Below are 27,999 nucleotides of genomic sequence, written 5' to 3'. Positions count from 1 at the left end.
AAAATTTAAGCTACTAACCTGCACTTTTCCAATCGTGAGGCAACTATATTGCTTCGGCTGAACCACTGACTCCTGGGCTCAGGCAATGGTTATGCTAATGAAGATGGGATTACAGGCATATAAAAACCTTGCCCAGCTTCACTCCTGCCTTTAAAGGAGAACAGGGTAGGACACATTTAAACAAGATGTAATACTCCAGTTCCTAAACATTTTGTATGGGGACAATAAAAGGCCATTTTCATGAGAATGAGTTGGACTGTTGAGCCAGATACATCAGATAGGAGCGAAAGACATGTTTGCTCATCAGTGAAAGTCTGCTGAACTATGTTATCATCATTGTATCGGCTTTTAGGCCATGTAGTCTGTCCAACTTGAGGCCTAGGGTGCCCACCTAGCATTTGGAAGGCCTTAGTTCACCCCCCCTCACCAAAAACCTTGAGATTGCTATACCTTTGCTTACAACTTCTTACACACTTCTTCACAAGGTGATTCTTTGTACCTGCAGAAATTTAGTGTGATTTAGCAATAGGTAGTTAACAAATAGATTTCTACATACTTTCCAACTACTGTTTCAGTTTTAAATTAATCTTCATTCTCTTTCAGAGAGATTCCCATCTGTTTTAACTTTAAAAGTCATCACTAACAGCACCTTGCACAATAAATATGTAAGATAAATAAGATGCATACCTTTATTTAAAAAGGTCTCCAAACTGGACCTGAAAAAGTTATTTCTTTAGACACTTATTCCCAACAGCTGCATACTAATTTTGAAAACAATTATTTACATTATTTAAAAACTTGCAACCCTTGTTCAAACTGTTATAAAGTCTTCCTTGTACACAGTATATTAATTCTGGTCTACTGGTTTAACAAGAAAGTCCTTAACCCAACAATGTTGGTAAAATCATGTTTCAGAATTATAAGCCTAAGACATCAGGAGTCAAAGAATTTTATTCATAGTCTTACCCAGTCACACCATCCAGATCAAAATGTATGTCCAGTAACTATAATAAAAGAAGGAACTTCATTAATATGTTAAATGTCATCAATTCTTTTCAAACTGTTTATCTTGGGTTCTTCAGTGTAAAACTTGTCAACATGCTCACTTCAGGTCAGACATTTGAACAACATCATTACAAAAACCCCACTCAGCATGCTTAAAGATGCCAAGTTTTCATTGTCAAATATTAACTATGCAACAAGCATGCACTTCACTGGCATTCTCAAGGTGATGGTTTCCAATACTTACTAGAAAAATAAAGCTGGTCCAAACAAATCAGACTCCACCTAATAAATAAGAGTGATTTTAGAATAGCCAAAGATGCAATTTCTCCCAGCCCAAACCAACAATGCCTGCAATCAGCTAGAGCTAATTATAAACTTCACATTCAGTCAGTCATCTGCTTATCATCATCCAGGCCACAACGACAAGTCTTACAAACGGTAGCAGGTAAGGTACTGGTATTTAACTAATTCATCCCTCAGGCATGAGTGCTTACTATGTAAAAATGCAATCCGAAAAAGCCACATGTGCCTTCATTTGACCAGCTACCGATGTTTAGTTGGACTAGTTTTACTCACCATTTCTACTTCTGTTCTATCTAGAACCTACAAAAAAGAATTTTAAGATAAAGTATTAGATCTTAGAGCTACTTACTGGACATTTCTTGTGCTAATTAACAGCAATGCACAACAATCCCAGATACATCAGAAGTGGTTAATGTCTTCATGATTTAAATCTGCTGAACTATGCAACCATCATCGTATCTGCCTCTTCCTCCTCCCCCCAGCAATTTGGATTCACAATTAGAGCAGATCACATTTGAAAAGGGAAAATACAAGATTTTTGTCTACTTTCTAATCCTTAAATTCAAATAATGCATGAGTAGAGTATATAAATGTTTCTAACCTTGTGCCCAGATATTGAGGCTGTTTAGGACCTGGGAAGAAATAATTTCATGTAAACTAGGTGCAATCTCTACAAACCCCAAATCATCATTTTGTGTGCCTCAGTTAGGATAATGGTGGTGTAGACTATCGTCATTCTTGCAGTCAAGAGTAGCAAATAAATGTCATCATTGTAGCACATTAAGTTGTAAGTTTAAATCCCCAAAGAGGAAATTTCAAGTGTCTCACCTCCGTACTCATTCCTTTGGCATATAACTAGAAAACAAAATAGTAAACAGTGAGAAACATCCTTGAATTAAAAATCAGATTCCATGTGAAAATTATTAAAGCCTCAGAATAAATTTTTTTCAGAAACCTCTTCTGTCCACTACTCTTACACCATCATAGGCTTAACACAAAAACCATCTCTAGGCATACTTCATTCTTACCTGTCCACAACATGCCATGTGGAGCCATACTGCTGCTACTCCGGGAAGCTGAAGCATTTCAGAGGACACCCTGTCTCAGAACAAAAACTGTCTGGGTTATGTAGATCAACTGAAGACTGCTCCCGCGTTAAATCCCCATTCTCCATCCCAAAATAACCCACCATGCGTCCCCACCCCGTGCAATTCCTAGTACACGTTAGATTTTTAATCCATTCGTTTCACAATTAAACTAATGTGGTACCAACTATTTAGGGCCGGTAGTTCATTTACTTCCAAGTCAATGATGCACTTCGTGTTGCAAAAAAAAACACTGCAACCAGAGCCACTGATGAAAATCGTGCATGTAGGAACACGCAACAAACACAGCAAATTATGCACCAAAAAAGGGACGGCTGACGAAAAAATGGTGCACTGCGGAATACTGCCACCTAACCAAAGCACGTGCACCCTTATCTGTCCTTCCCTCAGATCGAGCCGCTCGACGCTCGGAGCGCCGTCTTTAGAACAAAGGCCTACTCTGGTGACTCGGCACCCGCCACCTTCAGAGCCGTTGGCATTCTTCAGCACTCTCAGATGTCCCTACCAACACAGGCTTCATCACAGGCAGGGCACTCGAGCCGAGTCTTCCCCATGGTTTAGACCAAAAACCCCAATGGCAGTTTAGCTCGCACCTGTTCCCAACGCACCACCACCTCCCACCACCTCCGCCTTGAGGTCCCTGCAAAAGCACGCCACAGGCCCTGCAAAGCCCTCCAGTTCAGCGATGCCTAACTCCTAAGGGCTGCAAGATCCGAAAGAGAGCGCTTCCAACGACCACAAAGCAAAAGCCTACCTCCCACCCGGCAGACTCGCAGCCCCGAAAGGCCGATATGGCGCCCGAACTCCTGTATAAGAATGTTCTTCTCCGTGACGTCATGACGCACGCTCCTCGCCTGCACCGCCTCAGCCCCGCCCCGCCCCCTCAAGCTCCTCCCCTCCAGCCCCACCTCCTGCCGGCGCCTGAAGCCCCGCCCGGCCTCGTCATTTTGGGCGGGGACGGGACTGCCGGCGTGACGCGAGGCTCCGCCCTCCTCCCGGCAGGGGAGGAAACGCTGAGGGGAGGGGGCGCGAACGGAAAGCGCTGGGGGTGGGGGGCGGTGTAAGGGTGAGTGATTTCCTTCCGGCACGTCGCCCGCTCCGGGGGAGGGGGCGGGGGGTTTCACTTCCGGGACGGTGTTCCGGCCCATTCCGGCCCATTTCCACCCCCGGAGGTAGGTGCTGCTCCTCGACTGGGCTCGGGCCCCGCTCCCGGCCCCGCCGCCCTGCCCCGTGGCCGCCCCGCCCGTCCGAGCCGCAGCCGCTCCCGCGGCGCCCAGGCGCTTCCCCGCACCGCCCCCACGGCACCGGCGACCTTCCGCCCCTTTGGCCCCGGGCCGGCCGAGCCGCAGACCCGCCCCCTCGCGGGGCCCCTCCCTCAAGACCCCGGGTGGGCGGCCCCCTCCCCCGCGCCGCCGGGACACACCCAGATGCACACACCCACCTCCGGCCGCACCCCGCCCGCGACGCACCGCCTGGACCCGGGCCCGGGGCGCCGCCCCCTTCCCAGTGCTCTGCCCTCACCTTTGCGCTGCGCCCGGCTGTAGCCTGGCGCCCCTCTCCTCGTTCCTCCGTGACTTGTCGCCCCGCAGCCCGTTCTCTCTCCCCACGCTTCCCAACGCAGACGAAAGCTGCTCAAGTTCAGAGCGGCCAACCCCATGGCGATCCCGATTCTCCCTCTTGCAGCTCTCACTCCTCCAGTGCCGACGGTAGAGAAAGACTTTACTCCAGGGTCTTCCTCCTCACTGGGGAATTGCCGGAAAGAGCAAACAAAAAAGGCGCTGGTGTAGGCTCCAAAATAAACACATCTGAATTCATGATGGCATCGACAGAGGCTCTTATTGGATTAAAAGTTTCAAAACAAACAATAACGCTTTGGAAAAAGGTCAGATTGGCTAAAGTTGGTTCTTGAAAGCAGTGTATACACTTCCCTGTTTACTGATAAATGTGTTGTCAATGTGGTGCAATGCTGTGAGCTTCTCGGGATAAGTTCCTGGAGGCATATGCAACTATGAGTATAAAGTTATAGATAAATGGAGGTACACTGGACTTAAAGCATTGCCTTCCTTTGGGGATTTATACAAACTGTACTCTAAACTTTTGAAGACAATCGAATGCAGTTGCACTCTTTCTGTGTAAACGTTTTGGTCATACTTGTAAATGTTATATTGTTACCAGCTCTAGGGAACTAAATTTTAGGATCAGAGTATCATCACCACTCTGAAATTCCCAGTTTCAAATTCGAATAGAGGCAGATTTCATAACGTTACCTAACTTTGAGAACTGAACTTTGAAGTTCTCTGCGTTTTGATTTCAGTCCTGACAGTTGCGGGATTTTTCCTAAAGTAGTGTTCACCTCAGAGCCCCATATCCAAGGGCTTACTGTGGAAGGTCTGACTCCTAAACTTAAAAATATTGGCCTACATTCATATGGGATATTAGTCACTTTACAATGTAATAAGCATAACTCATGCAGCATGTTGTAAAATGTTGAGGTGTATCCAGTAAATCTATCCGTATGTAGTTACATTGATTTAAAAAGCTCTCCTCCTCCAAAGAAAGTTTTAACATTGTCATGAGATTTTATATTCCATCTGCAAATACATTACAATTAATGCCCCTGCTCCCTTTTGTTGAATTTGTTTTGCTATTGTATAAAGAAAGCATAATCATAATTTGAATTTTTAGAAGTCTAATGATTGCTTTTTTATTTTAACTGTATCTTTCTGTGAAATAGACTAAAAAAACTGTTGGTAATATGATTTCTGTATCAACATAAGGAAGGTATCTTTTGGTAGTTGGAGATTTTACCAAATAATATATTTTTAAGGATGTTTGAAATAGAAAGCATCAGGGTAATAAAATTATAACTACTAATGAGAATTTGGTTTTTTTCAGCAGGGTTGAATGCCTGCCTGCCCCTTCAGGCACGACCATGGAGAAAGGTGGGAACATACAATTGGAGATTCCTGACTTCAGCAACTCTGTCCTGAGCCATCTGAACCAATTGCGCATGCAGGGCCGTCTCTGTGATATTGTGGTCAATGTGCAAGGACAAGCTTTTCGGGCTCACAAAGTGGTACTGGCTGCCAGCTCCCCCTATTTCCGGGATCACATGTCCTTGAATGAAATGAGTACTGTCTCCATTTCAGTCATCAAGAACCCTACTGTTTTTGAACAACTCCTTTCTTTCTGTTACACGGGGCGGATATGCCTGCAACTGGCAGATATCATCAGCTACCTTACAGCTGCCAGTTTTCTACAAATGCAGCATATTATAGACAAATGTACACAGATCCTAGAGGGCATTCATTTCAAAATTAATGTGGCGGAGGTTGAAGCAGAGTTAAGTCAAACAAGGACAAAGCATCAAGAGAGACCTCCAGAGTCTCACAGGGTTACACCAAATCTAAACCGGTCCCTTAGCCCACGACATAATACCCCAAAGGGAAACCGGCGAGGACAGGTTAGTGCTGTGCTGGATATTAGAGAGCTAAGTCCTCCTGAGGAGTCCACCAGCCCTCAGATAATTGAACCGAGTTCTGATGTAGAAAGCCGGGAGCCCATTCTTCGAATCAACCGAGCAGGACAGTGGTACGTGGAGACAGGAATTGCAGACCGGGGGGGCCGGAGTGATGATGAAGTTAGGGTTCTTGGAGCAGTGCACATCAAAACCGAAAATCTGGAGGAGTGGCTTGGGCCTGAGAATCAGCCTTCTGGAGAAGATGGGAGTAGTGCAGAGGAGGTCACAGCCATGGTGATTGACACCACAGGCCATGGTTCTGTAGGACAGGAGAGTTACACTTTAGGGTCTTCAGGAGCCAAAGTGGCTCGGCCAACAAGCAGTGAAGTTGACAGGTAAGTTCTGGGGTTTTTTCCCTTCTAATGGCTGTTGTACACACATTACTAAAAGGGTCCTCTGTGTGGTTCAGACACATCTTTACCAGATGTTCTTAGCTAGAATAAGTTGATGTTGGGGAATTGAGGTGTCCAAAAGACCTGCATTCTTATTTTTCTAAAGCAGGAAACTCCTAGTCATGATGTATTCACGATGTTGTGAGAACTGTGGTAAAGTTAGACACTTCCGTGAATCAGAATAGCATCTGCAGCCACACTAGGATCAGTCATTGCCAGGGCTTCCTCAAGGTTCCAGGAAGGGAACTGATCATCAACTGGGAACCTGGCAGCACTGCCCTTCCTTGGTGTGTACACAGGTAGGTGGCCTATGCACTTATTTTTGTCCCCAACTACCAAATTAGAGGAAGTATGGTGTCATCAGTGATTGTTCTTTTCGCATTAGTGTCAACACAGTACAGTAATTCCAGAGAAAAGCTTTTTGGATATTCTTCATTCTTATTATCACTTGTCATTTGGTGCTCTCTCACCTGTTATCTTTCACAGATGAATGTTGCTACCACAGACCCTGAGAGTGTCCTTTTTTCACCTGCACTACTGTGGCATGTCTCTAATACATCAAATCTGTTAGAACATTTCTCTTGTGGAACTAGCACTAGTTTTAATCTAAGCCAATTGAAAGAAAGAAAGAATTTAGATTTTAATATTTGTTCTTTTGCCTTTTAAAAATAAATAAAAATTAGCTGGGCACAGTGTGCACATGTAACTCTGGCAACTCAGAAGGCTAAGGCAGGTTTAAAGCCAGCCTCAGCAACTTAGCAAGATCTGTCTCAAAATGAAAATAAAGAAGGGCTCAATGAGTAAGCGCCCCTGGATTCAATCCTGGTGCCAAAAATTTTATTCATTAATTAATTAAAATTGAGCAGCGAAAACTAAGGAAGCTGTTTCTTTGGTGTATAGTTGATCTTAAGAGATAGTACTGTTCCACACATTCAGATAGTATACTGTATCCACTTCAGGTTGAGGTTTTTTTGTTTTGTTCTTTGTTTTTTTGTTTTGTTTTGTTTTGTTTTGTTTTGTTTTGTTTTGGTACCAGAGATTGAACTTATGGGCACTTGACCACTGAGCCAGAACCCCAGCCCTATTTTGTATTTTATTTAGAGACAGGGTCTCAATGAGTTGCTTATCACTTCGCTTTTGCTGAAGCTGGCTTTGAACTTGCAGTCCTCCTGCCTCAGCCTCCCAAGAAGCTGGGATTACAGGTGTGTACCACCGCACCCAGTTCAGGTGGTCTTGATTTGAGTACTTAATAACTATTAAGTGTATCCTTAGTAGTTAAAATATTCTTGAGCATTGAACTTATTGATCCCAGTGTTAGCACTGTGTTTTCCTATGTTAGAACTGTACCAGAAGTAGTATCAACTTAAATGCAAGGATTTTTATTTTCTATGATTTCTATCAACAGTCTGAAATATGCAACAGGTTATAGTGGGGCCTAGGGGAAAGAAAACCAAAAACCCAATAGTTATAGAACCAGTTTTTAGTTATACTTTTACCCCTTTCCCAGTACTTATACAGGGTTATATTTAGCTATAGCTTCACCAGCTCATACGATTCTACTATGTCCTTTTTTTTTTTTTTTTTTTATTTAGTAGGACAGACCTTTCGTCCCTTTCTTCAAACCAGGTCCTACATTGACTCTGAAAGTATCTTTCAGTCATCAGTTGCTTCGTTGTCCCTTCCTCAGCCACCACTTTTCTTTTAGTACCTTTATGCTCCTCTCCAACAGATTCAGCCCCTCCGGCAGTGTTGTCCCCTTGGCTGAGAGACACAGAGCCCGAAGTGAGTCTCCTGGGAGAGTGGATGAGCCCAAGCAGCCAAGCTCCCAGGTACGTTGTTGTGGGCTTACAGCTGCTGTGTAGTTGGAGGAGTTGCCACTGTGTCTGAACAGAATGTAGTAAATAAGAAAGGAAAGATGTAGATGGCAACATTGGCCCTGCCAAATAAATACCATATTTGATTACTTTATTCTTGTTTATGAGCTTGCCAAAAATACATTTTTTACTTCAGTAGAATTTGGGAAGCAAAAAAAAAAAAAAAAATAGCAAGATTGTGATACTCTTTCCTGATTATAGGGGCCAATCCATATCCCTGAGAGTAAAATTAACCCCTAAAAACTACATGCAGGTAATTTAGAACCCAGAATAGAAAGAGTATGATTTTGTGTGCGTGAGAGTATGACACTATACACAGTAGCTAATTTATAACAGTATGTATTTGTAAATAGAATGCTTTATGCATTTTCAAATGTGTGCTATTTTGTATGCATTTATTTTTTTCATTTATTCCAGAATTTTTTGTAAATTTTGTATTGAGAATTGAACCCAAGTGTTCTTTACCAATGAGCTGTGGCCTCAGCTGTTTTATTTTCTATTTTGAGAGAGTCTCGTTATGTTGCTAAGGGTCTCACTCAGTTGCCAAGACTGGCCTCAAACTTGCAATCCTTCTGCCTCAACCTCCAAGTTGCTGGGATTACAGTTGTGCACCACTGTACCCAGCTTCCTGAATCTTTTTTTAGACTAGTATTCTAGAAAGGACAGGAATGATATCTTCTCTTTTCTTTAGCAACTACTATAAGTGAATTAATATTGTCTGTTTTTTTCCTCAAGAATTTCTATCATTGAAGATTGAGCTTTTAGAAAGTGGTAAACTCACCAAATAGAACACAGTAAATTAAATACTTTTGCCTTTTAAAAGAAAGCACTAGTAGATTAAGATTGCATGGATAATATTTTTAAACCTCTGCATTATACTTGTATTTTGTTATTTAAACCACTGGATATTTATGGTGTACATGGTATAGTAATAACAGTTGTTGTAACAAACTAACTTTTTAGTTTTGATAAGGTTTTAGAGAAAATGTGAAGAGCTTGGAGGAAAAATAGTTTACTTTCTTAATTGGGGCCCTTTTTCTTTTTATCTCTCAAATATGGTGTGATAACCATATAAAGGTAATTGGTTAGACAGATAAATACAGTAATGAGACAATTGTAGCAGCTTCAAGGGGGAAGAGATAAGACAGATCAGTGAATACAAAAAAAACACGTATCTATCTAAGACATACATAGACTTCAGTAACAGTTTTCTGGAAATAGTTATACTTAACATCTTAACTAAAATCAGTGTCAAATCAGTTACTAAAATTACCGAAATCAGTAATTTAAGTTTGTTTGAGTCTTTTTGTTTTTTTGTTGTTTTTATTTTTTGTTTTTTATGAGGTGTCTTACTATGTTGCCCAGGCTGGCATCAAACTACTGAACTTAGACAATCCTTCAGCCTCAGCTTCCCAAGTAGGTGAGACTGTAGACACATACCACCCTGCCCAGCTATAGATGCAATTTTTAAAGAAATTAGGAACAGGTAACTTACTCCATTTGTAGATGGGATAAAGATAAGAATTGGATTATGCAAGATTGTTTTACCTGGCTGAAACAAAAGGTATATAGACTATTAAGGAATAGAAAATTTAAGCAGTACTGTCTGGAGATGATATTAAGGGTGATATGGTGATATGTATGCCTGAACATGTATGAAAGCGTATTGAGTCTGCTCCCCAGTTAGTTTAGCCTGCCACAGAGGACCAGAACAGGGCAGGGTTTACATTATGAGAACTTTATTATTTTGTTTTTGTATTTTGTTTTTTGTTTTTTGTTTGGAGGGGGTTGTACTGGAAATTGAACCCAGGAGTGCTTTACTACTGAGCTGTGTCCCCAGCCCTTTTTATTTTTTATATTGAGATAGGCTCTTGCCAAGCCACCCAGACTGACCTCAAACTTGTGATTCTCCTGCCTCAGCCTCCTAAGTAGCTAGGGCTACAGGTATTTACTATTGCACCTGGCATTGAGAACAAATTTTGATAAACTCGAAGGACTTCCTGATTATAGGGATGAATCAACTACAACAGACTACTGAAGTCATTCCTGGGCGAGATGGCACATGCCTATAATCCCAGCAGCTTGGGAGGCTGAAGCAGGAGGATCTCAAGTTGAAACCAGCCTCAGCAAAAAAGAGGTGCTAAGCAACTCAGTGAAAACCTGTCTCTAAATAAAATACAAAATAGGGCTGGGGGTGTGGCTCCATGATCAAGTGCCCCTGAGTTCAATCCCTGGTACTAAAACAACAAATAAAGTCATTCCTTTACTGAAAAACCTTCTGCAGCTTTCTCTTTTTTCTGCCATTGAAAGTTAAAAATACTTGACCTAATTTTCTACATAATTTGTAATCTTTTCAACCCAACAATTCCTACCACTCATCGGCGTTTGCTGTCCATCTCAGTTAATTTCTCTGTGTGTCACAACCCCATCATATTATTTCTTTCACTGTGTGTGTGAGAGCCCTCATTCTTCCTGGGTCCTCATTGAGCTCAACTTCTAGTTCCATCGGCCATAATTAACCCAGTTTTTTATTCTTGCTTAAACCACTATTTAGCATTTACAGAGGGTGCAGTGTAATTCTTCCTACTTCTCATCTGACTCATGTGAGTTGTTCCTTTCTCATTTGCTTTCATAGTGCATCTCCTGTTGAAATCTCCTTGAAAGCACATCTCTGACATTGTTTTATCAGATCTTTATATTAATGGCACTGTTTCTCTGTCAGGAATTTTACCTCTCAGTACAGTAGTGCTTTACTTGGTCATTGTGCACATGTCATAAGGTGGCTGCACCTGCTAAACAGGAGTTATTCAGTTGCTTGTGAAATCCACGATTTGGAAAAAAGATGGAATTCCCAACTTTGGAGATCTTTAAATAACATTAAAGTACAAAGTCATTATTTTCAAAGCCCCTTCAATTCTTTGTGATTACTGTTAATAAAAACATAAGGATGATGAGAGGCTTTGAAGTCCTCGTCAAGCATCTGGACTGATAATGGTTTGTTTTAGAAAATGTGGAAATCAATTACTTATATGGAATATATTCTTTTTATGAAATAATTCACTAAGAAGTAGTTATTGAAGCTGGGCATGGTGCCATACCCCTATATTCTAAGCTACTCAGGAGGCTAAGGCAGGAGGATCATCAGTTCAAGGCCAACCTGGGAATTTAGTGAGACCCTGTCTCAAAGCATAAACTTAAACAGCTGTGGATGTTGCTCTGTAGCAGAGCACTCATGGGTTCAGTCCCCATTATGGAAAGAAAAAAAAAAGTTACTGATTGAATCCCTGTTTGGCAAAGCAGAATGTCCCTATGCATACAGAGTTTACAATCTTAATACAGTATTGCCATGTGGGGGAGTGAAATAATTCACCTTTAAGGGGCATCTTAGAGAACAGGAGACAACCATTTATTGCCATTATCCCTTTTTAAAGTTCAAAGTAAGAAAACTATGAAAGATACATTGCTGCCTGACAAGGACCTAGATAATAATAACTCTAGAGTTTATGTTCATTTATTTTCTCCTATTGCAGCTTTACTGCAATAGCCTTTTAAATGAGATTGATCATAATGAATGATTTTTATGATCATAGCTCATCAGTATTTACTAAAATGCATTACCTTCTGCATGTAGACAATACTTCTTTCCTTAATGTTGGGAAGGATATTTATGGAATCATACTCTCAAGGTTACAAATAATATGAGTTCGAAGTTGGTCAGGTGCTGCTGAGCAAGGAGGAAACAGGTCAGGAAAAAAATATTTTTTCATATATATGCATGTGTATATGCAATGTTTAATAATAACTAATAGTTACTGAGCTACATTAAGCACTTTACTCATTCAGTGCTCAAAGCAGCTTATGAGAGAGATGGTTATTGTTATATTCATTTTGGAGATAAGCAGACTAAGGAATAGAGTAGTTAAATAACTTACTCAAGGTAATATAATAAATGGAACTTGAATTTGAATCCAGGTGTCAGCACCCTTAATTGTATGTAATATTATGTATTCATGCCAGGTGCAGTGGTACATGCCTGTAATTCCGCGGCTCAAAAATATTATGCATTCGAAATATTTCAGGGTAGCTGGGTGTGGTGGCCAGCATCTGGTCCCAATTACATAGGAAGTTGACTTAAGAGGATTGTTTGAGTCTAGGGCAACGTAATGAGACCCTGCCAAAAAATAAATAAATAAGCAAAATTTTAAGAATTTATTCCAGGGTACACTTCCCATGTTTGATTCTCAAGAGAACCTTAAAAGTTGGCAAAGCTTATGAATGGGAGAACTAAGCCTATAGAAGTTATCCTGTGCTTTGTCCTTCATCACCTAAGACTTTTTAGTGGCACAATTCATCTTTCTTTCTGTGATTTTTGTTTTGCTTATCCAGGGAAATGAAACAGAAAGAAATGTTATATAAAACAAATCAGAAATAATCTTAAAACTTTCAGTCTTCCTCTTCAGCCTTTGACTTAACTTGCTGCTTCTCAAACCTGTTAAGAACTGCCTCTGTTGGAAATGCTTTATAAAAAGAGCACTTTCAGCTAACATGAAGAAGGAGACCAAAATGCATGTCTAGAAATTAAAAGACAGGAGATTTGGTTGAGTTGTAGCTCAGTGATAGAGCACTTGTCTACCTTGTCTGAGGCATGGGATTTGATCCTCAGCACCACATAAAAATAAATAAATAAAATAAAGGTATTGTGTTCTTCTACTGTCCCCCCAAAAAATAAATAAAAGGCATGCAATTAATAGGTTAATTGCTAACCAGGAAGACTTTCTCTAGTTAATCTAGAGTCAGCTCTGACATTTTATCCTATTTGCCTTGGTACTCCAGCCTCTGCTAAACATATGTAATTCCTTCCAACATATTTTTTAAGTTTTTTTTAACATAATAACTTTAGAAGTTAACAGGCTAAAAAGTCAGTAATTTCTGAGTGGTGACAGCTTAATATAGAATTTTTTTTTTTTTCTTTTTTGTCTTTTTGCAGTGCTCGGCATTGAACCCAGGGCCTTGTGCTTGCAAGGCAAGCATTCTACCAACTGAGCTATCTCCCCAGCCCTAATATAGAATTTTGAACCAAAAGCATTTATAAATCTAAAACTTTTAAATAATCTCAAAAGGAATATATTCCTACTCCCTCCCAGAAACCTCACTCTAAAGTCAGGTGAACTTTGAGTGATCTTATTTTTTCTTTTTTTAATATATTTTTATTTTATTTATTTTTATGTGGTGCCGAGCACATGCTAGGCAAGCGCTCTACCACTGAGCTACAACCCCAGTCCTTATTTTTGTTTTGTTTTGTTTTTTTGCAGTACTGGGGATTAAACCCTGGGGCACTCTACCACTGAGCTACATCCACAGCCCTTTTTATTTTGTTTTGAAATAGGGTCTCACTAAGTTACCAAGAATGGCCTCCAACTTATAGTTCTCCTGCCTCAGCCTCCCTAGTAACTTGGATTACAGACATGCACCACCATGCCCAACTTGAGTAGTCTTTAGAATTAAGATAATCGGTAGATATGGTATCAAAATATTTTTGGGTAGAAGGGCATACCATCACCTACAAATTTATAAAGTTAGCTGCTGCTGGTTGAAATATGGTAATAATGATGTTATAATTTATATTATGTTTGCTGTTATATATTCTGTACTGTCTGACATCATAACCATTGGCTGCATATCATATGTGGTGTTTGAATTTATATTTTAGTTAATCAGAAAAAACTGGGTGTGGTGGTACATGTCTGTAATCTCAGCTACTCAGAAGATTGAGGCAGGAGGATGACAAGTTGGAGGCCAGCCTTACCAAGACACTATCTCAGAAACTAAAATGTAAGAAAAGAGCCAGGGAAGAAGCTCAGGGGTCAAGCACTTGCCTAGCACTCATGAAGCCCTGGGTTCAATCCCCAGTGCCATTTAAAAAAAATACATATACATACATATATGTATGCACACACACACACACACACACACACACACACACACACACACATACACATATATAAATATATAGAGAATAATATGATTGCTTTTAACATATATGCTTAATAATATGTGTTTGTTCTTGCTTATTTTTCTCTCCTGGCACAGGTAGAAGAATCAGCAATGATGGGAGTAAGTGGCTATGTAGAGTATCTCCGAGAACAGGAAGTATCTGAACGGTGGTTCCGATACAACCCCCGTCTCACCTGCATCTACTGCGCCAAATCTTTTAACCAAAAGGGTAGCCTAGACCGCCATATGCGCCTGCACATGGGGATCACGCCATTTGTCTGCCGCATGTGTGGCAAGAAGTATACCCGGAAAGATCAGCTAGAGTATCATATACGCAAGCACACAGGCAACAAGCCCTTTCACTGTCATGTTTGTGGCAAAAGTTTCCCCTTCCAGGCCATCTTGAATCAGCACTTTCGTAAAAACCACCCTGGCTGTATACCCCTGGAGGGGCCTCACAGCATCTCTCCTGAAACAACTGTCACATCTCGAGGACAAGCCGAAGAAGAGTCACCTTCCCGGGAAGAGACAGTTGCTCCTGGGGAAACTGCCCAGGGCTCTGTGTCCACAACTGGGCCAGATTGAGATATTGAGGGGGAGGGGGCAGACCCTCTTCCCCTTTGGTCCGTAAGCAGCCTGCATCAGGGCCATGGACTCATACTTAGATTCACAAAATGCCACCTCATTAGACCAGAAGATGCTCCCAAGATGTTGCCAAACTAGAGGATCAACAACACACACAGAAGCACTAAAGGCTCCTCCCCTCCTCCTTCCCTCCTCACACTTTGGAAAAAATCAAGCAAATCAACTTTCTAATTCAGGGATCAACAGCCTTGGTTTGTTAACTTTATAAGAAAAACATTTTTTTATCAAAACTATGATAAATGGTCATTTACCTACCAGTTGTGTTTGAACACTGTACTTTGGTCCATATAATCTTGCTGGCTGTAATTGCCCGGATCTGAAAATTGCAAGAGGAGCCTTGGCCATCTGAAGCAGCCAACTACAAGAGAGAAGGAGGTAGTCATGATGGTGCGGAGGAAGAATCTCTCCTCTTCCTTCCCTGCCGGAATGTGCATTTTCACATCAAGAAAAAAAAACGAGTGAATACTGGTGGTTCTTGCTGTTCTGCAAGGTTAGACTTTATCTTTGCCCTGACTAGGCATCTGATACTTTGCCTGTTCAATTCGTGTCCTCAGCCATGTTGGAGCAGTATTCTAGTGGGCAGCCTCACCTGAAGCACTTTAGGCAACTGCAAGTGAAATGAGCAGCAAAGTGTTTGCAGTAGGTACAGCTGCACTTGGGGGCTTGAGTGATGTGTTGAGGAGAAGCAGGGAAGGAAGTATTTTATGTTGAAGAGCACAGAGCCAAACTGCAGCTTCCTGACTGGTATTTGTACAGCATAGTACTCATGCATCCTTTGGTGTTAAGGAAATGGCTCTAGTTCAGATGAATTAACATGTTAGGCTGACTACCAAAGTTTCATCCAGTCTCTTTGGCTCCTAGTTTCACATTACAGCAATATTGTACATCAGAAATGTCACTTTCCAGTGAAATGAACCTGGGTTGTATTTTTAAATCCACAGGTCTTCACATTTGATAACTTTTATATGAAGTTTTAAACACATTTTTTCCTGCAATATTGTGGTTGAAGAGATTCAGCACTATTGTTCTTACTGCAACCACAATTTCATTTACTTCTACATATGTAGTAGTTTATATTTTCAGTCCAATGAAGAACCTCACTTAAATCTATGTCTCGGGTCTGCAAACCTAGAAATTCATAAACCAACCATCAGCAAATTGCTGATGACTCCAAGAACTTTGATTTTTAATAACACACTACAGGGCACTTACCAGAAAACATCATGCACAATCATGTTGCAATAAATGATCAAGGGATCAGTTTTGATCAGGTTTGGTTACTTAATCATTCCTAAGATTTTTAAAACTTCAAGGGACCTTTTTAGTAATTCTGGGTTTTTCCAAGATTCTTAATCCAGCACTGAGAGAAAGAATTTACCAAATGTGTAGAGCTTTTGATGCCCTGTTTTGCACGCAGAGAAAAAAGAAGGAATATTGGAATATTTAGGGATGCAGGCAAAGAGATGCTTAAAACTCACAGTGCAAATAACAAGAGAAAAATCTCTCACCTTTCTTGATTTTTAAAAAAAATATTTAAATATGTAATAGTTTAAGAAATTGTTGTGGTGCAGAGACATAGATGATTGTAAAAGAGATTTGGGGGAAGGCTGGTCATTCCTGCACTGGTGAGCCATTTGTGAGAATGTTAGTTATGTGCTCCTTTCCTGAAGATACTTTGTGGTACATGGAAAGGTGGATAGAAAAGGTTTTTTTGTTTGGTTGGTTGCTTTTTTTGTTTTGTTTTTGTTGTGTGGTTTTTTTTGTCTTGTTTTGTTTTTTGGTTTTTTGTTGGTGATAAATTAGAACACAAAGGGTAGCTTTAAGCAATCTGAGAATTGTACATATGCACACAGCTGCATTCTTTCACTAAAGGAAGGTTTTCTCTTTTGGAAAAGTGTAGAAATTCATTTTTTAGAGGACTGCGATGATGCTGCCATTTAATAAAAGCCTACCCTGGAGGGCAGCATTGAGGTTGTGTCTGCCTTCAGGAGACTCCATGGGGCCTCTCCTCCCTAGCTGGGCAACAGCATGCTAGGGTGAAGGATTGCCTGTGTTCTGTGGCCTAGAAAACATGGAGTTGAGATTAGACTCAAATCTTTAGGGAAGCATCTCAGCTAGCAGTCCAGAGGCTTTCAATGACAGAATTTGCCATGATTTCATAGTTAGGGAGCTGGAAAGGACAGAAGATGGAGCTTATAAGCCTACCAAAAAAGTTTTTAAGTCCCCCATATTTCCAAGAAATAGTATGCTGAAAAATTCTTTAGTGCTTTGTTAATTTCTTAGAATATATATGAGAAAAAAGAGCTTTTAAAGTATTACCAAATTACAAAGGTGAAGTGCAGTAATTTCTGTAACAAGAAACTTTGCAGCATCTGTCAGTGCTCTATCCAGGGTTAGCAAAAATGTCCTGCATGAAGTAGGGTCTAATTGGTGTGGAGATGCTGTGCATTTGCTGGGTTCCCCTCTTCATCCTCTTACTGTGTTGATACTGTGAACGGAGCGCTTCCTGGTTATCTTGGACCACATCAGCACAATCAGGTTCGCTGGTTCTCTACTCTTAGGTCTAGCGAGAGCCATGAAGTTCATGAAAATTCGAGCCAGGCTAGCCTTTAAACAAATTTAAAGCTTCTAAAAGCAATTTCCGTATTTTAGTTAGAAGAGATATTATTCTAAATATCTATCCAGGATTCTTATCCAGGTTCACTGTGATTTTGTCCTACTTCTTAGCTAACATCACTCTAGGGTCATAGGAGTTAGTAAAGTTCTGTCTACATTAATGAATACCTGTATTGGTGGGTGCATGGACAATACCTCTTAAGGACGTACTAAATGGACTGAAAACTCATTACCAAACGTTAACTTGCACGTGTTACCTTGTGAAGGGAATAGCATTAGCAATGAGAGCTGATTCATCATTAAGTGCCAGTGCCATGAAATTGCAAACCCTGGGACTGTTTTCATTTACTGAGTGGCACTTAATAGCAAAGGAGCTATCCAGTGTTCTCAGCAGAAGACGACAAATGGCAACATATTGATGTATTTTCATTCTAGGATATACCTTTCATTCTCTCTTAACTCTGATACTTGTATAAAATGTAGCATTGGCATGCCAGTGACACTGTACTTAGGCAGAAAGGCTCTTTCTGATGACTTGTTCTCTCTGTACTCAGAACCATATGTACCTCTGAACTGAGTTGAATTTTATTTTAGGTAAGTTGCAGGCTACCCAACACCATTTTATTACACTAAAGAGTTAAAGCTAAACTTGAATGTGTAAAAAGTAAGTTAGTTTGTAAAGGATCAAGATAGGAAAAGAAGAGAGATAGCACTTAACACTTTCATGTGTTTTGGCACTTTCTGGTGTTTCGAGTTCCCTCAATCAGTGAAGCAGGACTTTACAAAGGTGGTATGAAAGTAGACCTAGGCTGTTTCCTCATTTCATAGTTGAAGTCTGACTTTGTTTGGTGGAGTGTGAAATTTAGAACTTCCTTTCTTATAGCTGAGTGATCTGTGGATGGGAAATAATTTTTACAAAGTTTTAGCTGTTACATGACACTATGTTTCTTTTAACTGGTGAAAACTTGGATTTGTTTGACTAGAAGATCAAATTTGTTTGACCAGAGGATCAGAAAGGAGTCAGAATCCTAGATGTTCTTGTTTCAGATCCAACAGGCATGATTTTTTTCTCTTCTCAAATGTCCTTCTCCTTATTTGTTCAAAGAATAACAGATGAGTCTTTACTGATCGTAGAACAGTTCTTTACTTATGCCATATGGGAAATTGTTTAAAATATTGAAGTGAGCAGGGTTCAGTGGCACATGCCTATATCCCAACAATTTGAAAAGCTGAGGCAGGAGGACCACAAGTTCAAGGCCAACTTTGGCAATTTAGTGAGACCCTGTCTCAAAATTTAAAAAAAGTCTGGAGATGTAGCTGAATGGTAGATTGCCCCTGAGTTCAATTCCCAGTACTCAAAAAATAAGTTAATGAACTATCAAACTATAAGATTCAGAAACAGGACAATAAGCAATTGTCAGGTAAATTCTAAATTTGAGAACATATCCATTACCAAAGTACATCCCTAGGACTTATAATTTAAGTCAAGGTTCAACAAACCATAGCCCTTGACTCAAATCCTAAGGCCACCTGCTATATGAAGAAAATCATATTGGAACAGGGCCACATCCATTCATCTAGATATGGTTTACAGTTTCTTTCTACTATAATCATGAAGTTGAGTCCATGGCCAGCAAAGCTTGAAGATATTTACTGTCTGGAATTTGACAGAAAAAGTTTGCAGTCTCCTGAATTAGAAGATTTGCTCCCAAAAATTGCTACAATAGTTTGGTTGAGGTTTTTTATTCATACTGTCATGTTAGGTATACATATTTCTTTCTCCTCACCCCCCTCGCAGCTTTCTCTCTTTCTGGGCAGCTTTGGGGACTGAACTCAGGACCTGTACAAGCTTTACTACTGAGCTACATCCCCAACCCCTTTTTAAAAGTTATTTTTAGACAAGCTTTCACTAAGTTGCTGAGGCTGGTCTTAAACTTGCCATCCCCCTGCCTCAGCCTCTTCAGTCACTGGGATTATAAGGCATGCCTCCAGAACCAGCCAATGAACAGGTATTTTGATTCTTATCCAAAGCACTGTTTTCTAGATTAGAAACCTGTACCTTTTTCCTCTTCAGTTTAATTTCCTCAAGTAAACTTCGTCTATTCCTATGTGAAGTGGTAAAAAGCCAAATTTTTCCCCCTTTTTGTTTTTTCTGGATATTTTAAAGTAGTGAAACATTCTTTGACTTGTCTTCCTATCTGTCGTTGTCTGTAATTCTTTTGAGCATATATTGGACCATTACATTTTTGCTTTATGAATCTTCATTCTTAATGTTCAAATAGTTTACCTATATCAGATGGGATAAAATGGAAAATGTGAGGGTGTTAATAAATAGAAATCCATGCAAGAGGAGAATATAATTGCTCCCCATTTGGAAGCAGTATGTGAGCTTCTGAATTTATTTGGACAAAGCGTTCCAAGCTATGCTGAAACAGTACCATGAGTTTGATTTTTTTTTTGGAGGAGCAGGTGCCAGGGAGTGAACTCAGGGGCACTCAACCACTGAACCACATCTCCAGCCCTATTTTATATATATATTTTTTTTTGAGAGGCAAGGTCTCACTGAGTTGCTTAGCACCTCATTTTTGCTGAGGCTGGCTTTGAAGTTGAGATCCTCCAGCCTCAGCCTCCCGAGCCGCTGGAATTACAGGCGTGTGGCACTGCCCCTGACCGAGTTTGATTTTTTGTTGTGAGTCCTACCGGCATATGCGAAGTTCAGGTGAGTGACTATCTCTTATAGGGTACCTTTTCATTCTTAAAGTTGCCTTCTTTCTAATTGGATATTTGTAAGTTTTAATATGACAGAATAATAGATAATCCTCATCAAGTTCCAGAATGTTTGCCTAGATTAGAGCTACCTTGTCTTAGAGCACTTATACCATAGTAATCATGGGTTCTTGGGATTTGGGAGTATTACTTTTCTGATTAACCTGGGATTCTTTTTTTTTTTTTTTTTTTTAATTTTTTAAATTTTTAAATATTTTTAGTTGTAGATGGACATGATATCTTTATTTTATGTGGTGTTGAGGATCGAACCCAGTGCCTCACATGTGCTAGGCAAGCTCTCCACCACTGAGCCACAACCCCAACCCCTAACCTGGGATTCTGATTAATCTGGGATATAGGATTTAAGAGAGAAATTGAAACTGAAAGAAAGCATTGGAGTTTGCTCAACATTGTGACGCCTTTGATAATTTAAAGTCTTCTTCCTTCTTTGCTTTCTACCTTTATTTTTTTCTGGTCTTCAGATTTGTTAATTTATTTTATATTTTATGTTTTGCAGTGGGTGCTGGGATCAAACCCAGGGCCTTGTGCTTTACAGACTTCTTGTTTTCAGTGGTGCTTTTCCCAGGGCCAGTCTCTTTACTTACAAAGTAAGTAGGCTTTCTTGCTCAGGACAAGCTGGAGTTGGATATTATGAGTACTTTTGAGACATCTGAATTTGTTACATTCCAAAGAAAGTAATTATTGATAGGGACTGTGATATCCAACCTGAAAGATGTCTGCACAGACTATCCAGTTCTTTTATGTGGGCAGACTGTCTTTCTTCAACTGTGACACACAACAGGGCTTAGGAAATGTTACTTGAAATTCATTACCTGATAGAGGGTACCTATGTAAATAAACTTATTGTCTCATACCTTTCCCATTACCTGAGTAACAAATACTTCCCATCCTCATCAGCAAAAGGAACCCCACTAGCTCAAGTAGCAGAAATTTTAAATAACAAAGCTATTTGAAAGAGTGCTTAATGGAAAAAAAAAAACCACTTTTCTGATGCTCGTTACTTACATGCCTACTCAGTAGGTCCTGTTGAGAAGGCTAGGATGCACCATCCAGTTAAGAGAGTCGTGTTCAGCATCTTGTATGACCTACACCACAATTTAATATACTGTGAATCTTAGGATCTGAATTAATCCATAATGCCAGAAGTTAAAGTATCTTGTGGGACCCTGTTTCCTATTCTTGGAAATCACTTGTCTTCCATGATGGGTAATATATAGGAGAAACTGTTCCATTAAATAAATATTCAGTACTTTTGGTACCAGGCAGCATGCCTGGAATTTGTATTACAAAGTTGACTTTAGACATAGTTTAAATGTGACTTCCCAGACTTGAGAGTCCTAAACCCACTTGCTTGGAGTCTGGAATACATGCTTTTAAAAAGCCTGCACTTTTCACTACCGAGGTAATAGTTCAAAAAGAAGAGTCCAGAGCACTTTAGTGGCATAACTGCAGTCCATCCTCACAGTAATCCTTCAAGGTGATAACAGTATTAAAAACAGCCAACTGTTTTGCATGCTTGTGTGCCTGGTTCTGTGTGCTTTACCTTACTTAACTCATCCAAGACTTAGGACACTCCCATAGATGGACGTTGCTATTATCCTCATTTTAGAGGAAAAGAGTTGGGCACATCTTCAGCACTACGATCTAACCTGATTCTTAATAGACTGTTACCTCTAGTAGGTAAAATTATAGCACATTTTATAAATGAGGAACCCAGCAGGCCCAAGATTACACACTGGTAAATTGCAGAGCCAGTATTTACCAATCTGATTCCAAAGCCCTGACTGTCTTCACTACTAGCATCACTTGCTTATGAGTTAGGATGAACTGGATTATACACTAGCCAGTGCGGTACTGCTTCTTGTGAACTTGTAATTGAAGAGTAAGTGATTAGAAGAGCTCTTCAAAAGATAATGCCACTGGTCTCTAAGCAGACCTGAATGGTGAATATTTGCTGGGGATACTGCCCACTGATTCAGATTTATCACCCATTTGCTAGGTCTAGTTGTGAGTGTGTAAATTAGTACGAAGGCAAATACTAAAAGATATTTTCCAGTTACCTGTCGCTGTATAACAAACTACACTAAAGCTTAGTGACTTAAAGCAGCCACCATTTTAAATGTCATGATTTTGTGAATCAGAAACTAAGGAAAGGCTTACTGGAAATTTTTCTGCTTCCTGTGGTGATGCCTCAGCTCACTTGGTGGTATTCAGGAGATGTGGACTGGGCTGGAGGGTCCAGGATGATCTCATTCACGTGTGATGCCTTTTGTAGGGAGAGCTGTAAGGCAAGACCTAGTAAGGCTTCTCTCCCTTTTCATTGAGTATCAGGGACTCTCCATTATGTTCCTCGTGAAGGTAGTCAGACACTATGTGGCAGCACAGGCTTCTGAGAGACTGGGCAGGAAGTTCCAGTCCTCTTAAAGGCCAGGTCCATAACTGTCAAGAGTCACCACCATACTGTTGGTCAAAGAAGTCTGGTCAGCTCAGATCTGAAAGTGGAGGAAGTACCCTACCATTTTATGAAAGACAAGTCAGGGATTTGGGACCATCTTTAATCTCTTACATGTAGCATTAGGTTGTTTTGTTGATGTTTTTTCTTGATTCTTCTGTCAGTTGTTAGTGCCATGGAAACCATTTATTGTACCTACTGTTGGTCAGTAAAAGATCTACAAGGAGAATGAGACACCTGGAGCATGTTTCCCTAGCTGCTCACCTCCTGCCAAGTTTAATTTATAGCAAAATTTCCATTTTTTTTTTTTCATTTTGTGCTGTGTTCAAAATTGTATTTGCCTGTATTTGGCTGTAAAGCTACAAAAGTATACATGCTGAGCCAAATAAACTCCAACTTACTGTTGGAGTATTCGACTTATTAGAAATGACAGTCAAATTTTAGATCTACAAATAGGTGAAAAATTCCTATGGCATGGAACAATATGGCTACTAAATTGTTTTTAATAGGAGTTTCCATTGTGTAACTGGATGAATCATACTGTTATAATAGTAAAAGTTTTACCTATTTGTCTTCGTCCCATTTATACCTTCACACCTCTGGCATAATTTTGTGCTTAAAGATGAATTGGTTCATCCTATTCTTACTACCTTTCATACAGGAAAGTCTATTGCCCAGTTTTATATGTCATTAATCTTTATAAATTAGGGATTGCTACCAGCCTCTGTCATTCTAAATAACACATCACTGAAGTTTTGTATTTGGGACTACATCTGTCCAATTTAGAATGCTTTATTTAAACTCCTGCTGATTCATAATAATAAATAGATAAATAATTAGAAAAGAAATGAGACTGTTCCTGCCTTGAGAAGAAATATGGGCAGAGAATGAATTCTATTCCATGAATGATCATCCCCAAATCAATACATGAAAAGATTGAGATTATCCAATCCCTGTGCAGTGGATCCTGGAGAATTAATGGTGGAGTCTTCTTACTGGTCAACTCTGGTTATTACATAGGAGGAGGTCTCTGTCTAAAGTCAGGCCTCAAGAATTGCAAATAAAGGAAATGAAAGAGGTGCTCAGGGCCATAGACTTAATTTCAGGCTCTACAAAATGCTGGAAAGGGAAAAAGACCCCTTGGCATTTGCAGTGGATAACCAGAAAGGGAATGGTTTAAGTTTTTTCTAATCACATTTCAGCGAAGCACAGTAGCACACACCTGTAATCCCAGCAGCTCAAGAGACTGAGGCAGGAGAATTGTGAGTTCCAAGCCAGCCTCAGCAACAGTGAGGCGTTAATCTACTCAGTGAGACCCTGCCTCTAAAAATATACATAAAAGGACTGGGGATGTGGCTCAGTGGTTGAGGGCCCCTGAACCACTGAGTTCAGTCCCTGGTTTTCCACCCCCCAAAAAATAAAGATTAATCACATTTTATCATATTAAGATCAGGGTAGATTTTAATGTAAATAACAGAGTCTTAGAACTTTCTTTTTGATCCTCATTTCCACCATAGCATAATCCACTCAGCTCAAAATCTGCCCTGTGTGACAGTGAAAGCCTTTGAAAACAGTCCCAGGGGATGAAAATCGGCCGTCCTGTAATGTCTCTGGAAACGTCTACGCTTTGTGTTTTAGCTTTGGGTCCTTCTCTAGAGGCTCTGTGAATCTTAAGTTTGAATTCATTTGCTGGTTGTGTGAGAAATAAGCTCTGTGGTCTTGAAATGAAAAACAGAACAAGATCAGAAAAAAGGGAATCCTATAAGATTGACATTATTTTCTTTCTTTTCAGCATCACAAGTCTAAACCATTTCAAGCCAATCACAGCAACCCAAGTGAGTAGAAATTGCTTAAGGTTTAGATGTGTGCTTTTAGCCACTTCTTGAAGCAGATGTTGATGACATATTTGAAGGTGATCCACCAAGTTTCCTATAAAGTCATCAGATCCCAACTCTAGTGGTTAAGAACCACTCAAACAGAAATGCGCTGCAGGGAGCAAAGCTTAAAATGTTTCCTCTGGAAGTCAAGTGCTAAATCAGAGGTTACTAAAAGTGTGGCTAAAATCCACCTCTGAATGGCTATCAGATAGCATAAATATTTAGAATTTATATGGTATTTCTAATATTTTTACAAAAATAATTTTAAATCATGTAACTTGAATTTTTTTTTAAAAATTAGCCTGTTTTCTTTCTGGAAAACTGGCCCAGTAAAAATAGCACTAATATAATTCCAAATGTATATGCATGTGCATTGAACACAGAATGGTATACTAAAGATAGTTCACACAAATAACTTTTATGGGAAGTTTAGCTATTTTCTTAATATCTTTTCATAAATGTTTATAAATATATTTAGTCATCCACCATGACCTTGGTAGCATAGAAGCATTTTGTTAGTTGTCTTATTGATTCTAAAAATTCAATTCTTGGCATAGTAGGCTGTGACAGCTTTTTGTTAACTTTGTATTTGGGCTAACAAAATTATTTCTTGCACTTTCTATTTTCAAAGATGTTATAACACAGTGTACCCACTGAATGCAGCTGATCTTTAGAGACAAAAGATGTAGGCGTTACAGTGAAATATATGTGTTTAGAACCCTGGCAAAAGTAGAGACCTCAGAAAAATAAACTTGGCTTGCATCTACAGATCTGAGGAGGACTGGGGTTGGTGTGAGATTTAGGTGGAAGGAGCAGCAGGCAGGCTTATAGTTGCTGGGAGTGGCAGTGCTGTGAGTCGCCAGCTGTGTGTGTGCAAGTTGTGTGTGTGTGTGTGAGGAAGAGGCATTTAACGAAGACAGGTGAGTTGGTAAGAACATTCTACCTCCCGCTAGAGACTGAGCACATTCAAGATGGCCCTTGGACAGGAGCTGGATTCCCTCAGCCTCTGTCCACCCGCTTCTCTTCCGTAACTCACTTCAGCTCCTCTACCTCTGAGCACTTGGCTGAAGAAAGAGTGGAGCTTTCTGTAGCAAGCAAAGGACAACCAGGCCCAGAACACAGAGGCAGTTGCTGAAATCCTTCTTGTCACGTGCAGGTGATAATATTTGATTTGTTGCCCAAATGAAAAGTGTCAGAACACTGAGGCTTAGTGCTTCTATCCTCTGGCTTCTGCTTGCCAAGAGTAGCCTGCAGAGGTGGGCTCCGTTTGTTTTTGAGGATGCTTTTGAATGAGGTAAAAAATTTGAGTGCCAATTTTCTTTTTTAATTGCCATTTGTGGTCCATTTTGGCAGGACTGGAATATTATCCATATTGTCCTGATAATGAGGCTCTGCCGACGTCTTACATGGACATATGCATGATATGGGTTTTCAGATGAGCTGTTTTGCTTGTTAATCACTCCAAAGAGAAAGAGTCTTGTTTTTAATGCTGATACTGTTGTCATAGTCAAGATGGCTTCACTTGAATGAAATTCAGTTTTAGTAATAGAATGCCATTAGGCAGACCTGATCTTAAAATCCAGTGCAGCGATCAACTGATTTCCTGTCTGGGGCACTAGCACATATCACACTGTCCAGCCGGCCAGCCTACCTGTAGCCGAGGGACTAGGGCTGACCCTGCGACAGTAATCCTCGAGTGCATTCCACTTCTTCATTCCAGTGCTGTGACTGGTGGTGTGGTACCTAAGAAGGACTCTCTAGTTAGGAGTGGAAATGAGGGCATGGTCCATTTCAGATGTTTTAGGGTCACTTTGGGTACTAATGGGTAAGTATTTACTCTGCTGGTGGGCAAGTGGGGAATACAGAGCATGTAAAATTCCAAAGAATAGGTGACAACAGATAGAGTAATTCCTGCTGCAGTATGAATCCTGTGAGGAGATGAGGTGGCAAACTGTGTGAATCTGTTCCCCACAACTGTGTTTTAACTGTAGACTAGTTCTGAACCTAAGAGCCATGCTAACTGCTAGACTCAGGAATTAATTCCTGCTTAGGAAAACTTTTCCCTCTGGCTTATTTGATTGATTGTGCCCCAAGTTTTGTCCCAGGCCTGCTCCCTTATATTTTGCTATGATGCATACTTAAAAGTGCAGACTTAACCTACATCAGTATCTTACTGTTGGCATTGCTGCCTATTCAGGACAAAGGAATTAATTTAAAAAAAAAGAAAAAAAAGGCGAGAAACCGGTGTAGCAGCACACAGCACACCCCTGTAACCCCAGTGGATGGGGAGGCTGAGGCAGGAGGATTGCAAGTTCAAAGCCAGCCTCAGCAATGGTGAGGCAAAAGCAACTCAATGAGACCCTATCTCTAATTAAAATACAAAATAGGGCTGGTGATGTGGCTCAGTGGTCAAGTGCCCCTGAGTTCAATCCCTCGTATCAAAAAAAAAAGTAAGAAATATGTAGGTAATTTCATTGAAGCATATTAAATTCATGAGTCTGGGAGGAGGCCTTAGATTCTTACCTCCCTCTGGCTTGGACGAACACTGGCCTTATGCTTTCTGTTAAGAAACCTGTCACCCTAAGGCAGTAGTTCTTTATCTTGGCTGCATAGTAGAATTGCCTGAGACCCCTTCCAGACATTCACATTTAATTGGATGGTTGTACAGCCTGGGCTTTAAAAAGCTCCCTGCTTTCAGGCATGGAGCGCACACCTGTAATCCCAGCTGTTCCCAAGGCTGAGGCAGGAGGATTGCAGGTTTGAGGCCAGCCTCAGCTACTTAGCAAGACCCTGTTCAAAATAAAAAGGTCTGCAGATATATCTCAGTGGTTGAGCACCCCGAGCATAATCCCCAGTGCCAAGGGAAAAAATTCTGATATGCAGCCAGGGTCAGAATCATTGCCCAGCTGGATGACTTCAAGCTAGTTGTCTTGACATAAACTATCTTGATTGCTATCTTGGCATTATAGTGGGCCAGGGGTCAAATGATAAATGGTTCGTTCATTTCTCCTCAGAGTAATTCTGGAGCGAGATGCTGTGATCCATCCAGCTTCCTCTCTATACCAAATACTGAGTGCCTGAATAAGCAAAGCAGATTTGTAATTTGAATAAAGTTTTGTTTTTTTTTTTTCTTTTGAAACCTTGGATTGAACCCAAGGGGTGCTCAACCACTGAGCTACAGACATCCCCAGCCCTTTTTATTTTTGAGACAGGGTCTCACTGAGTTGTTCAGGGCTTCGCTAAATTGCTGAAGCTGGCTTTGAACTTCCAGTCCTCCTGCCAAAACCGCCCTGAGTCGCTGGGATCACAGACTTGTCGGGGGTGTGAGGGTTGAGTAGAGACTTCTCAACTCTGGTAGCTGAAATAGAGTCCTTGAATGTATTAAAAGAGCTGTGTGTAAAGAGAGAGGTAGCATTGTTAACAGAGAA

General features: G+C 40.5%; 2 protein-coding genes across 27 annotated transcripts in view; one reads left to right on the top strand and one right to left on the bottom strand.

Annotated features, from left to right (window-relative positions):
- LOC306641317 (uncharacterized protein) overlaps positions 1 to 4,098 on the bottom strand; it is a 4,916-nt gene extending 818 nt beyond the window's left edge. Inside the window, exons 1-9 of one of the 19 annotated variants that reach the window (XM_079106438.1) lie at positions 3,176 to 3,272; positions 2,337 to 2,406; positions 2,137 to 2,163; positions 1,582 to 1,608; positions 1,250 to 1,287; positions 967 to 1,004; positions 688 to 716; positions 451 to 499; positions 128 to 148 (exon numbers count right to left, since the gene is read on the bottom strand). In XM_079106438.1, the coding sequence (XP_078962564.1) occupies positions 971 to 1,004; positions 1,250 to 1,287; positions 1,582 to 1,608; positions 2,137 to 2,163; positions 2,337 to 2,406; positions 3,176 to 3,252 (273 nt within the window). In that variant the 5' untranslated portion in view covers positions 3,253 to 3,272 and the 3' untranslated portion in view covers positions 128 to 148; positions 451 to 499; positions 688 to 716; positions 967 to 970. The other 18 variants (XM_079106446.1, XM_079106441.1, XM_079106445.1 and 15 more) reach the window with 18 other exon arrangements.
- On the top strand, positions 3,553 to 27,999 carry ZBTB37 (zinc finger and BTB domain containing 37; the record flags this gene model as incomplete). Of its 8 annotated transcripts, XR_013758116.1 has the most annotated exons (6): positions 4,158 to 4,296; positions 5,313 to 6,269; positions 8,056 to 8,155; positions 14,291 to 15,329; positions 20,739 to 20,829; positions 24,487 to 27,999. XR_013758116.1 is itself a non-coding variant. In XM_079106405.1 (4 exons), the coding sequence occupies exons 2-4, from the start codon at positions 5,347 to 5,349 to the stop codon at positions 14,777 to 14,779; spliced, it is 1,512 nt and encodes a 503-aa protein (XP_078962531.1). In that variant the 5' UTR covers positions 3,553 to 3,586; positions 5,313 to 5,346. The 8 variants fall into 8 exon arrangements, 5 of the variants coding, with proteins under 5 accessions (XP_078962531.1, XP_078962532.1, XP_078962529.1 ...); XR_013758115.1 differs by lacking the exon at positions 20,739 to 20,829; XR_013758117.1 differs by having other exon boundaries at positions 14,291 to 20,829.

This window comes from Sciurus vulgaris (assembly GCF_902686455.1).
Source record: "Sciurus vulgaris genome assembly, chromosome: 12".
Classification (NCBI taxonomy): domain Eukaryota; kingdom Metazoa; phylum Chordata; class Mammalia; order Rodentia; family Sciuridae; genus Sciurus; species Sciurus vulgaris.
The sequence above is the reverse complement of the archived record's forward strand: the minus strand, read 5'-3'. Positions and strand labels throughout refer to the sequence as shown.